At 35.9% G+C, this 14,784-nt stretch overlaps 1 protein-coding gene across 1 annotated transcript in view; it reads right to left on the bottom strand.

Annotated features, from left to right (window-relative positions):
• Positions 1-14,784, bottom strand: part of stx (ubiquitin-like domain-containing protein stuxnet) — a 49,007-nt gene that overhangs the window by 21,767 nt on the left and 12,456 nt on the right. Inside the window, exon 2 of the mRNA XM_089096591.1 lies at positions 13,752-13,839. Coding sequence (XP_088952717.1) covers positions 13,752-13,839 — 88 coding nt within the window. The remainder of the gene's footprint in view (positions 1-13,751; positions 13,840-14,784) is intronic.

The following is a 14,784-nucleotide window of genomic DNA, read 5'->3' as shown; positions in this document are numbered from 1 at the left end:
TTAATTTTGAATGAATCTCCGTTCTCTGCTACGGGACAAAGTGATCAAGTATAATTTTAATATATATCTCAGGAATTCTTTTTTTTTTCACATGAGAGCTGTTTCAAAGGAGGGCCAATAAGAACAATCTGCATGTTATAGTTAGGCCTCAGTTTCCATACAATGAAATGATGTCAGCCCATGTAGTTTGTGCAATTACATACAATTTTTTACAAAGAAATCTTTGTTTTAACAAATAGGCCTTTACTGCTCACAAGAAGAAAACATTTTTTTTCAGCTGGTAACGACGAAGGTCTAAACGCAAGGCAATGATGCCAGATTTAAGTCATTTGATTTTTCAATAGAGCACGAGGGATTTGGAATCGATTCAAATAGCTTGTGATAATTTAGTTTGGCTCTGGATATCGTCTCAACTTGAAAATAACCAAATGTCTGTTCTGGGGCGGACTGTAAAAAAAAAAAATGAAAAAAAAAAAAAAAAAAACTGAGAGGACACTGAAATCGTCGTAAGTTAAGTTGAGCATTTCTGGAGTCATCCCAAAGAGAACAATCTTAGATCGAGGGCAATGGCTCCTATCCACAGTAAGTATGAACATAATATGCATAGCGGATTGAAGTATCGATAGAGCCTAGTCAGCAGACAATACCGGCGGTAGAATTCAGGATGAAGAAATTTTTCCAGATTTATTCCCAAGAAATTGAAGGTTATTTTCAAACCATCGAGTGCATTATGATGATATAAGTATCTTTCTATTTGTATCCTTGCTGATTTACATGGTCCAGTGAATTTGACCAATTCTTCAATTCCTCTGAAAACATTAAAACCGCTGAAGGCTGCGCGCGTAAGAATCCCAGACATTCCCTGGTAGGGCGGAGGGGCTTCGGTCCCAATCCCTCTATATTCATTGATTTTGGTAATTACTTTATATCAATCTTATAATTCACCATGTGGTTGAGCTTTTTTAACCCCCTCCCCTCTCATAATAAAGAATAGAACATTTACAGGCTCTTACGCATAAGGATCCCATGTTGAATTCAACCCCGAGTCAGCCTGCCCCTACGATTGTGAGTTATTAGGAATAGACAGGAGTAAGTAATGGCAGCAGAAACAATATCACTTAATTGTGATATGTCATTTTGATTCTAGTTTGGTAGGGCGATGACGATAGAAAACGCGGATTTTTGTATTCAACATAGTTTTCAAGATACGTGCACGTTTTTCACTTTCTATGACCATTCGAGACTTAAGGGGGGGGGAAATGGGTTTGGTCCACCTCTTCATGGCGTCATTAATATAAATTTCTTCATTACATGTCGATATCAGGCGAAAACATAGTCCCATCCTTGTTCAAGTCCATTGATTTAGTCCTTTTTTCCCTCTATTGCGAAGGACATGCCTAGAAGCCAAGCGACGACGGTCGATCTTTTAGCTAGAACACGGTATTGATATTTCCACGGGAGCCACTACTATAGATTTTCTCTTTATTTATCCTTTCCCCCAAATGAAGCCCTGGCTCGCTCCAAGCATCGACTTCCCCTAGGTCCTGGAAGAAGCGTTTCCAAGTATGATTTCCCTAGCAAAGGGAATTCATGATATTGAATCTCTTTATATCCCTCGTCCCGGAAGTGTTAGGCGACCGGAGAGAAATAGGTTTCCCCTTGAAGATAAATAAAAGAATATCGAATATTGAAACAGACATAATAATTTACCATTGAAAATGTCTAATAATAGGAAACTAGGTTAATTTTTCTTTTAATGTGAATCAACTCTTATCAAAGATAACAATTTTAGGGACTTTTTAGAATGCAAGAAATTGCAAGAATTTTGTTTTACGTTACCGTTAATTGCAAAAGAAATATGAGCTTTCTAGACAATTCTGCAGAATTACCTGAGCTCTTTCCTTTCTGTTCCCAATCATCGACAAACTAAATTAGAAAGCTATTGATCGTCCGAGGTAAAATACAACGGATTTTTTTTTACAAACACACACTATTTTACAAAAATTAGGATTTACGAATATTAGAGGACATAATTCACATCTAATATAATAAACCTAATATCATAATATTACCTAAAAATTCAATTTTTCTTCTTTTTTTATGTGATGCATTAAGGGCATTTTATTTCTTATTAAACTTTTCGTGAGGTTGAGGGGGAGTAGACTCCTTTAATATTAGGTAATGTTTACTCATTTTTATGTTTTAACCACCCCGGGGGCTAAGCCGCTCCAAAACTTATAATTGTTGACGGCCAGTAATCTACCTTTTATATATATATATATATAAAACGGTACTGGGGCATTATATTTAACACATCGTTATAGACTGTACAAGGATAAACCAGACAAGCGGGTATTTGCTAGATAAATGGATTGCAAAGCGTGATTTCTTATCTCGTTTACAATATTTAAACTGTTGTTTTTGTGGTTTAGGGGGGCGAGGAAGGTACCTAGGTTAGGTTAGGTTACGTATTTAATATATGCTATGCTTTACCCCCCCCCCTAATTTGCAACTATATAGCTCAAATTTGTTTCTAAACAATTATATTTTCGGCCTATTTTATTTTATTTCATTAGCATTAACCAAACTTGACTTCTTTCGTGTATAGCAGTGTGTTAGATATAATGCACAAATACCAAAAAAAAACTTGCTTTTTATTTGATTTTGTGACCGCTTTTTCTAGTTCCAATATCAAAATGCATCATTTCTAACTTAGCATGCCACAAAAGTATGCTTTGAGGGTCTAAAACTCTTGCCTTGCTTAGGTGGATGATTGGGCCTTTGTTCCTAGATAACAGCACCTACTTACAATGGAATCCTCGCTGATAGTTGGGAGGTTAAACAACATCTTAATAAAAATTGTTTAGGTTGGAGGGAGAAGTAATTTTCCCTCCATATTGTTCTTTAAGTACGTGAATTACTGTATAGAACATCCACAGTATATCAATTATAGGCAGTATGATCTTTCCCTATCTCACCCATTATAAAAACCCGGGCCGAGGTGCGAGTGCTACAGAGAACGTAAAAACATAGGCGACATTAGATCTTTTCACGGGTAGACAAGTCAGATTTCTCTTGAACGCGAGACTTGGCTTCAACGTTGGAACACTAAATTTTGAAGAAACTAATTTTAAATTAATTTATTGCAATACATATATGAAAATCGGTAACTAGTAGTGCAATGTTATTATTAGATTCCAGGGTAATTGGACCGCTGATGGCAGATCAAATGAGAGGAGCTGTTTGAGCACGCTAATGCAAGAATAAGTGGGAGGAGCTGTTTGTTCGCACCGAGAATGAAGAGCCAGAAATTATCTGCGGTAAACTTACTGCTATATCTTCATACTGTGAGAACATTCAACAGCCTTTAGCATCCAAAACATGGCTAGGCTAACCCCACATTTTTGCATCGATATCAGCTCCATGCTTACGGAAACTAAGCACCACGACTTGGCAGCATGTCACTGGAATGGTGATATAACAAATAAACAACTTTTCGGCTCTTTTGGATTGACTGTCTCAGAATTTGTGTTAAATAATGTAACAGGTAAAAAGGGAATTTTCAATGTTTGAAAGATGGCGTTGAAAAGTCGAGCAATATATTGACATAAGTCTCCTGTGTACGGGGTTCAGCCATTGCAATGCCAATTGTGTACTTTTTGTTACGATCTGACACCATTTTCTTGGGATTTCAGGCTATTTTCCAAAATTCCCAAACATTTGTTGTCACAACAAGCTTTTACTATTAAGACTAATCGAAATAATAGTTACCATTCCTGAATAAACTACAAATGGCAGTTTTTTCTCACTAGCCAGTTTTTTTTAAGCGCTTTTTAATTTTTGGTGACTATGGACCGTGGTTCGTTTTTTACTAGATAGCTGCTACCAGAGCCATTTAAGGGGGGGGGTGCAACTGGAGCAGCTGCCCAGGGGCCGTAGTTGGGGAGAAAAGCTGGGGAGTTGCTCACTTTGGTTAAATCTTTCACTTTGATTCGTCTTTTTTTGCTTATATTTCAGTCGGGAGGGGGCGCTGTAACTAATTTTCCCCGGGCACTACAAAACCTAGGAACGGCTCTGGCAGCTACCAGTGCCACCAGGATGGTAAATTCAATAGTTTAACTTCAGCCATGATCTGATAAATTCTTCAGAAGAGTTTCTACAGTCTTGGGAAATGTAACGGACTTTTTTTTAATTACTTAATCTAAGTGCGGCACTCCGCACTCCGAATTATATACTGAGAATCCGTGTAAAAATTAGAATGTATTTGACAACGCATTTTCCTTTAGCCTGTAACTTTAATGGCTACAAAAGGGATGTAAATTACATTGCTAGACGTACAAGTTACAGTACTCCCTGATATATTTTTTTTCTAAACCAAACGATAAAAAAAAAGAACGATAAAAAAACGAAGCAAATTATCAAATAATAATTATAAAATAGAAGTGATATTTTATAATAAATTATTGATTTTAATTATTTTATTGTTTTTTCTTAATATCCAATCTAGAATTAGCAAGTTTAAACGATGCACTTGATTAAATATAGTATTTATTTTAATTTTAATAAACGAGAAAAAAGGCATATTTTTGAATAACAGCGCATATTGCGAAACAAATGTAAGTAAAACTTTGTCCAAATAAATCCTATGAGCTTAGGCTTTATTTAAATAATTACTAGCCAAATAGTTGTTTTTATGCGTATATATGAATGTAGGCTGTTGTTTACTTATATTTATTAATATATGAAACTTAACTAAAGGACTATATGGCGGAATAAGTACCCATGATCTGCGCTATAACTGTCAATTGAAAATTCAAAATAAAAAAATAGCTATTAAACAAGCGATTGACAGCTTAAACAAATGCAGAGTAGAACACTGCAATTATCCAACTCGAGGCTAACTCTGGGATGTCCATTTAGAGGTAATGCCCAAGGGCCCTGAAAAAGAGCTCAATTTGTACTTTTTTAAGCTTAATTTGTGTACTCACAAAAGAAATAATTGGTAATACCTTTTTACATCTCCCCCCAAATAAAGTACTCAAAAGCAAATGTGAAGGTGGGTTGTAACATGGCGGTAATTTGCCTTTCCATAAGAAAAATCGGTACTTTTCAAGGTACTTATGCATTATACGGTAGCCACGAAAGAAGTCAAGTTTGGTTAATGCTAATGAAATAAAATGAAATAAGCTGAATATATAATAGTTTAGATACAATTGGGCCATATATTTGCACATGGGGGGGGGGGGGGTAAAGCATAGCATATATTAAATACGTAACCTAACCTAGGTACCTCCCCCCCCTAAATCCCAAAACAATAGTTTAAATATTGTAAACTCAATAAGAAACCACGCTTTGCGATCCATTTGTCTATTGCAAATACCCGTTTGACTGGTTTCCTTTAGTGTTTCCTTATACAGCATATAACGGTTACGTTGAGTAGGCTACCGTATAATGCATAAGTACCCTTTTCAATTAGTTGGTACCCACGCGAGAAGTCAAGTTTGGTTAATGCTTATGAAATAAACAAAATATGATGAAAATGTAATAGTTTACAAACAAATTTGGGCTATATATTTTTACACTAGGGGGGGGGAGGTAAAGCATAGCATATATTAAATACGTAACCTGACCTAACCTAGGTCCCTCCCCCCCCAAACTCCAAAAAACAATAGTTTAAATATTGTAAACGCAATGGCAAACCACAGTTTCCGATCCAATTCTCTATTGACAGATACCTTTTTGACTAATTTTCTTTTGCATCTTCCCTATACAATATATCGCGTGGGTACCAGCTAATTGAAAAATACCGAAAGATCCCTAGATTTTCCCATGCAGCAGAATCTAACTATTAAAAAAAATAATAATAATAATATGTAGGATGAAGTATATATTTTTACGATAATCCTTAGGAAAATCCGATGGAAGACTAAGTTAGTTCAACAAATCTCAAAACTAATTCGTGCCACTACGTTCTAACAAATCTATTTTTTTCACAGGTTACAATGAAACCTTAAGGTCCTCCTTATCCAATTGATTCTGCCTTTTTTCAGGGTTTTCTCACTACCAAAAAATATGTAGGGTGTCCAGATGTGCGGTATCCAGGAGGATGTACATCAGTGGTCTCGAGTAAGCAGCCCATTGTTGTTTTTTACATTATAAACTGAAGCTGGCCTATACACGGTCTAGACAATTCAGTCGCTTGATTCAAGTAGCCTACGCATCCGAGCATTTCCACTGAAATTTCATGTTGAGCCCGCCAGAATCAAATTCTTCACGGCAAGGCTCTCGCATCGTAAACCAATTGGTGTAATGACCTCGGCCCAAGGCTATTTCAGACATACATTCAAGAAAAAGATGCAAAGGCCAGGAAACTCTGATGTCAATAACTATTTCAAAGAAAGATTGTATAGAAGAGAACGTGACCATTTAAATCTAAAAATACATCGCACAAGTCCAATGCATTTGCATAGTTTGGCGAAATCAGGAGGGGGTATACCACTAAAGTTTATTAAGAAGGCGGGGATACCAAGTGGGGAGGGGGGCAATTTCCCCCTATATTTTGAAAAAAAGTTCATTTGAAAAAAAACGAAAATACCACCCGGGTTTTCAACACTCTTTCGTGTCTTCCTTTTAAAAAATCCCCCACCCCCCTGTATTTCCGTGAATTGGCGCCACAGGATATTTAAGGAGCTAAATCGAAACTAAAAAAACGAATATTTTGCTTATATGCTCAAAGTCCATCATCAATAGGCGAGCGACTTGAAGAACTTTAGGTTATTGGCAAGAGCGGATCGAGGATTTTTTCGGGGGGGGGGGGGTACTAATTTTTGACTCAGTTTTCGACTAATTTTACTGATTTTTACCTAGGTTTTACTAATTTTCGACTTATTTTCGACTCGGTCAAAAATTTCGGGGGGGGGGGGGGGGTTCAAACCGGGTACCCCCCCCCCAGATACGGCCTTGGTTATTGGTTTGATTTAGCCCGCAAAAATAAAATGCAGGTTTTACCGCAAAATTGGTTTCCAATATTTATGTTGCAGCAAAATTGTTTAGATTTCGCATTTCAATAGCTATTTTAGAGCAGAAATATCAGAATCACTCCCAAAAAATCAAAACTTCCGATTTGTTGTTAAATGTTCAAAAAGTATTACATTTTTAAATAACTCCCGCCCAGACCCAGAGAGAATTACTATCCGTTAAAATCCGGTTGATCGGCTTTCGTTCCTCCAGCTCTAAAAGATAACATATTTCCAACCTTACATTGTTGAAATGTTTACTATGGCATCATGAGCTGTGTATTATTTGTACATATTCAATATCGCACGTTCTTACTAAGAACTGTTTAACATCATATTTTGTAACCTGACATTGTTTATGGTTTTAGATCACACATTTTTGCAAATTTATTTATATTTTTGATGAATTTGGTCAAATGGTGCTGCCCGTGGAGATGAGTCCAAAATTTTAATAAACATTACTTTTTAATTTGCCAGAATTACAGAGACATATAAATAAATCCGACATTGGATAACATTTTAGTCAGATAAAATCTGAAATGTATAGTGTTTGAGGCAGGTAAAACTCGAAGTCTTCATGTTTGGCTCAAAGCATGTGACACTTGGACATAGATAACGTAATTCAAATGATTTTGAGCTGGATTTTAAGTCAAAAATGAATTGTCGAAAAAGAAATTTAAACATATTTTTCAAGAATATTTCAAATTTTACAAGCGGATGGTTGGCGGTACAAAAAAAATGAAGTTTATGAAGCCAATGTCATAGAGGGGGAGGGGAAATGGGGGCTTGGAAATACCTGTTCACTTCTTGGATCCCCATTTAGATTGCCAATTCTTTCCGAAGTCTAATCCACCTATCAACAACAACAACAAAAATTCCATGGAACAAATTAGCAAGAGCAATCAGTCAGTACCTTCAACCCTTCAATGAACCTCGATGAAAACAAGGCCTCAACAATTTCTGATACAAAAACAAGGTTTCAACATAATTTCCCTCCCTTGTGCAAATCCGTTAGTTGAGCAGCAAAGCTATCACCCTTCGAGGAATCTAGGTGGCTGTTTTCAATGTAACATTGAAAATATTTGTACATCCAGTTCATCGTCAATATTTTGAACTTTCTGTCTGTTTTGCTATTATCCGCGTCTCCCCTGCATACACCAGCGGAAACAAGGCAACATTGAACTGGCCTAGCCTTGAACCCCAAGCTGAAAATGAATACTACTTCGAAACATGACTCTTTGAGAAGATGGTGGAAAATTCATAAATTAAATATTCAAGTGTATGTATGGTCTATCGCATCGATTTCAAAAATGAGATTGGCCACCTTATGGGAGAGGGGGATTGGCATCCTTCAATGTTAATACTTATTCTTAATAAGCATTAAAATGCCTTAAGAAAAAATGTATTGATTATTACAGAAACGTAACACGTCTAAAAATAAAAAATTCAAAGCAGGAAAGCGGAAATTATTTTTCTAGACACTTAACTCAAAAGTAACATACTTCCTTGGTATTGAATTCCCAATTCATTTAATAATGGGATCACATTTTACTTCACTAAGAAGTGCCTACTCTTTATAGTTTTGGACACAACTAGTATTGAACTAAATCAAGAGTGACTGTTTCCCGGTTGTCAAAATGGCATAGTAGGAATAGAATTTTTGGTACAGGTGCATTAAACGTACTCTTATATACTGCTAAAGAAGTCGAGTTTGCAAGGCCGTATCCAGGGGGGGGGGAATTAGTAAAATTAGTCAAAAACCGAGTCAAAAATTAGTCCCCCCCCCCCGAACAAAGATCCTGGATCCTCTCTTGCAAATTTGGTTAATGCTAATGAAATAAAATAAAACAGGATGGATATAATAGTTCAGAAACAAATTTGGGCTATATATTTGCACATTAGGGGGGGGGGTAAAGCATACCATATATTAAATACGTAACCTAGGTGCCCCCCCCCCCAAAAAAAAATAGTTTAAATATCACAAACGCAATGAAAACTACTCTTTTCATTCCAATTCTTAATAGCAGTGTTTGAAATAACCAGTCTGGCGGGTATCTGTCTCGGTATCAAAAGCATCTCCAGTTTGACATTCCATATACAGTATATACAGAGTACGTTTAATGCACTAATACCGAATTTTTCTTCTGCAGTAAGCGATCCCAAAACGCTATTTTGCTTCTTTTTTTTAAGTTAGTTTAAGACTAGTTAGTTAGTTTTAATCAGTTAAATCAACTTTACAGGGACATTAGCAATTCCTAACTAAAACAGCATGCACTCTCAAATTTCAGGAATCTTATGATCGCTCACTCAAGAACGTGAGTGAACATTTTAGGATCAGTTACACCATGGACATAATTTTGAATGTGCGAATTGAGGATTGCGCAAAATATTGACACCTGCAGAAAAACTTAGAACTCAATATTCTTTTTACACTTTTTTACAGGTAAGGCCCCAAAATAGGCTTTTAACACTAATTCGTATCTAAATCCCAATATCTTTGGATTGGGTTGACCTAACAGTTATAAAAATGCATGACGTTAGTTTACTAGGTACTCACGTATTATAGCCACCACACTTGGACAGCGTCACTTGGAATACAGCCATAAAACTCATTTATTTTGCAATGTATAGCGATAGTTGAAAGGTTAGGTTAGATTAGTGCACTAGGTTACTTTGTCCACATTTGTGTTATATAGGAAAGGTTTGGAGTTTTTTTTCTTTTCATGGTAACGGATTTTTGTTCGAGAATTTAACAAGAAAATCTCAAAATCCCACGATGCAACTGAATACAGTGCCTTAAAGTACATTAAATTATGTTAGGTGTTTTCTGACCTTGATAAAATGTGTTCTTTGCCCACTCATTCCAACCCCCCCCTCCCCTATCTCAATAGGAGCAAATATACCTCTGCAAAAGAAGATGAAGATCCAATAGAAGAATCTTTCCAACTTTCAATCTCATTTTCGCAGTCTGATACACTCTTAGGTTTGGGCGAGGCTACATCTCGATGAGCTGGATTTACATAAACAAAGAATCCGCGCATGGCTCATCCTGAGACTTGATGAGAACATGTTATGAAAAATTCAATCGAGAGCAGGTAAATACCTTTTATTTCTGTAATAATGATTAAAGAGAGAAGATAAAAACAGCATAATTCCTCAAGCCAAATCCATATATTGCTCTATGGCTGCTGATGAATTTCCATTATAAATCGCCCAACTAGACCCCACGGAGAAAAGGTGTAGCACACAATTCCGGGCAGTTGGGCTTACAAACAAGTTTTTTTTTCCCAAGTTTCAGACCCTGTGCTCAATTAAACCCTCTGTTACCCCTGATCAATATCAGGTTTAGTGCATATCAATATGCACTAAAACATGACTGTCGGCAAAGGGCAAATGAAACGGCTCTAATTAGTCCTGGCAACTATCAGTTAATATTTAGGCCTAATATCATGACATCATTGTCTCCTCTACATTTTCAATGGTAAAAGTAATCGGTCGAATAAGCGGGTAACGTCGACCTACTTTCACAATCCGACAGATAGCACATACACAAATTTGCATCCGTGTAAGAAAGAGAAAATAGTTCACGGGAAAAGTTGACTAACAAGAAGAAATCTTTGACAAACTGCCTATGCATGTTGGCGATGATTCTGCAAAGTTAAAAAGGGGCTAGTTACATCATAATAAAATTGCAAATGACTTTCAATTTGAAAACCATGAAACTAATCGAGTAATATTCCTATCGAAGTATTGTTTGATATCTTAGATGAATTTATAGCTTCATTGTTCTTTTTAGCAATAAGATATTTTTAGCAATGATATTCAGCATGATGTTTTTAGCAATGCCAAAGTTGCCATTACAATAAACCGCCGATAAAAATCATGATAAATATTTTGAAGTTGCCAATATATATGGATGAATCTAGTACCTATCATGGATGAATTCAAGTTCCACATCGACACGGTGACTGCATTTTTTTATTATTACTAAAATATAATTCTGCAATATGAATTATACGGCGGAAACTGAGATCAGCATCCGGATACCTGAACAATACCAACTTTTCTAAATTTTGGCTTCATTTCCGAATGCCTGTTCAGCAAGGTGATAGCATTCACCGTGGGATTACCAACAGGTGCAAAGCTCGCGATATTTGATCACCGCTCTCGGCATCCTGGCTCCATTGTCTGGTAGAAAGAGATAGCAACATAACTGATGTCGTGCATACATTTCGTTGGCCAACAAACTCTACATGATAAGAATGGAATACAAATGCTGAACACTTATCAAAAACTTGGAAAATTTTCAAGACAGGTCATAACCATAGAAGGTTTCAGCTCTCGATAAAAAAAACCTACCACCAAAAAGATTTACTTTTTTTACATCTGATAACAATTTAATGCACCTTTAAAAAAATCCAGGTGCGAATGAAGATGCTGAGTAAATCAAATGCATCTAAGTCAGTAGTTGATGCATTCATATAGGCGGGGGCCATCCGGTCCCCTGTTCCCCCTCCAAATCCAAGAAAGACTGAAAAAAGGTGAAGCAACATTAGAGATATTTAACGCAGTAATTGATGCAGACATGTACCCAAGGGAAGCTTTTCATTTTTGGTAGGTTTTCTTTTAATTCTTCGATGAATAAAGATGATATTCTACAAAAAAAAAAACTCACTATAGAGGCTGATGACAATTATTTCAATCAGTGGAGAGAAAAAGTAACCCAATTCCTTATGCAAGCAAACTTATCATTAGATTTTGTAAATTCTTATGATTTTAGCGATTCAACTTTGCAAATATTTCAAGATCATCCACTCATCAGCATGGAAATGAATGATTTTGTATAAAATTTATGAAAAAGGTTTTGGCCAACTTTATTCTTAAGACAAAAAACCGAAGGATTATCATAGAAAATAACGAAATAACACTCTGGATTATATCTCCTGAGTTTAAATGACGTTATTGGTACAGTTTAACATACTCATGCAGCTGATGTATTACACTTAAATTCTTTTCTAAGGGCAAACAAGGAGCATCTGTGACGGAGAGTTATAGAAAATTTGGGTACTTTCGCATTATATGGGCCTCTCTAAAAAGTCAAGTTTGGTTAATGCTAATGAGATAAAATAAAATAGGATGACTATATAATAGTTTAGAAACAAATTTGGGCTATGTATTTACACATTAAGGGTGGGGGTTGGGGGCAAAGCATAGCATATATTAAATGCCTAACCTAACCTAGGTACCTCCCCCTAACATCAAAGAACAACACTTTAAATATCTTAAAACCACGCTATACAATGTATTTCTCTACTAAGGTGTATTAAATCATCTTGTAAAAACGGGTTTTTCATTACGTCTTTCCCGTTTGATTGTAGCATCTCTTGTTGGGCTTCTTTAGAGGGGCCCATATAAAACGAAAGTACCAAAATTTGTCTTGTATTATTTATATTTTTGAGCACTTTCGACCTTTCTGCACTTGTCAATCAGAAATAATATCAAAATCTTGCTTCCAAGTCAATAGTATCCTCTATTGTATCAAGGACTTTTAAATCAAATAAGAAAAAAGCTTTAAATAAAATCCGGCCTTGTTTTCCTGGCGCGGTGTAATACAACGACCGAAAATACCTAACCGTCAACTCAAGGCAAGTTAAGGCGAGGACATCCTGTAAATCTAACAAAGAGAAGAAATTATTTCGATGCATACTCAGGACAGAAAAAAAAAATTGCACATGCGACTAGTTCAGTGAACTGGTGTTCCCAAAATTCGAATCCAAATCTCCAGTGTATAAAGGGGTATACATAAGTTAAGGTAGGACTGGGATCTATTTGAACCCGGAAATAGATAACCTATTTTGACAGACCAACTTCAAAAACACAACAGGATTTCTTAAATTGTCATTATAAATTTCAATGGGAGAAGTAACCGCCTTAGATTACATCTAAGACTTTTGGAGGAACGGCTTCATAGAATCCGTGAGCAATGACCCTGGTAAATCTTATGCTGCTCAATCAGAACTTCGTATATAGAAAATTTACTTTCTAGCTGAATATCATCTGTGACATTTTTTTTAAACCGTTTAAGAGTCGGTGAACATGGCTCCCGCCAGGGAAGATTTTAAATAATTTTTAATCTTCATAGAAGTCCAAGTTTTGTCTTTTTGAGGCTATAGTCACAATATGAGCCTCTTAAAGCCGAATAACGTAAGAATACATATTCCACAAATGGCTTCCTATTTCCACCACAGTTTGTAATCAAGGGTGTCTGAACTTGTATGGCTACATGACAGAGATAACTAATATATTCACCATTCTATTTACAAGACTAATGATGCAATAAGCAATTCTAAAATCAAAGCAAGGTCAGTGCTAGGCTGTTTCAGAATTGCTGGTTTGATTTTTATAGAAATTGGGACATTTTTTATGGAAATTATTGAAATATGCATTTAAGCGTTTTTTTTTTTAATTAGGTAACAATAAATGGGAGACAACGTTGCTCTTTACAAAGTCTACAGTAGCGTGTAAATTATACTATATAAAAAAATAAGAAAGCTTTAACAACTCTATCCAGTTTATTACTGATGAAATTTAATGCAACTCAACTACAACGATATTTTTCATAATAGTTCCTAAGACAGGGTGGCTTTTGCCAGTTAAACCATATAATTTGATTTTTTTTAACAACAGCTTTGTTTTTCCAAACATCTGCAAATATTCCAAGAAAAAAAGACATACCATTAGACCTGTTTCGACGGAGGGTAGCAGGGTAATTCGACATCCCTCTGTTATCCCGTTTTCTTTCAGTAGGCCATCTTTTAGTTGCCTGTAAAAGGAAGACATATCATTTGTCATTATGACAATTTTCCTCTTATACGCTCCATAGAAATTCAAAAAGAAAAAACGTTTTAGGGGAAAATGCAGAGCATTCAACAAAAAAGCTGAATTCTTAAGTTTTTGTGTGTACTGGTCCACAGGGGGTTTTCATTATAGCTTAGATTAGGATATAGGGATAGACGAAAATAGCTGATATTTCCCATAAATTTTTGAAGTAAGCTGAACTGAAAAACTGAAGAAACGAATATTAATCTAAGTAGACAATTTTGGACGGATCCAATTTTTAAAGTGAAGCGAATTTAATTCTGGATTTTCCCGAGGGAGTCGAATGAGAAATATATTGAATTTAACGTGCTTTTTTTAGAGTGAGGGAGTCTTGTCAAGTATTATCCCACTTTCAAAAATCGTCTGCACCAGGCGGCACGCGCCACATATGGCCGCGAACTACGCGAAGGGGCATAGCGAGGTGGAAGTGTTCCATGGGTGGCGGAAAAAATGACTAACGACTGGAACAAAATTTTCGTCCGTTCATATTGCGACTGCCTAAGCGACCCGTTGTCATACAATATGTTACCGAGGATAAGTTCGTTTTTATAAAAATGAGGAATCTCGCGACCTTTGAAATCTAATTCCCCAGCGCGATTTAGACCAAGTCAAACTTGAAAGAAGTCAAAAATCAAAGCTCTTGATTCTGATTTATTTCAAGTCTTGAAGATGCAAGTGACAAAATTGACAATTTATGATAGCATAAAAAAGACAAGTAAGAAAAAGGATTAACGTCCATTTTGAAAAACTGAGACTTCAGCAAGTGGGTATACCCAAGTTCTATAGAAGAAGGTTCCAAAATTTACTTAGAAGAGAATTCTAAAATTTCCGCTACGGAGGCGTCAAATAAACAAAAATAAACACATCAAAAATAGTATTTTTCAAAATC

The sequence above is a fragment of the Artemia sp. Qi Xiang Cuo genome, chromosome 11 (genome assembly GCF_049724085.1).
Source record: "Artemia sp. Qi Xiang Cuo chromosome 11, ASM4972408v1, whole genome shotgun sequence".
Taxonomy (NCBI): domain Eukaryota; kingdom Metazoa; phylum Arthropoda; class Branchiopoda; order Anostraca; family Artemiidae; genus Artemia; species Artemia sp. Qi Xiang Cuo.
The sequence above is the reverse complement of the archived record's forward strand: the minus strand, read 5'-3'. Positions and strand labels throughout refer to the sequence as shown.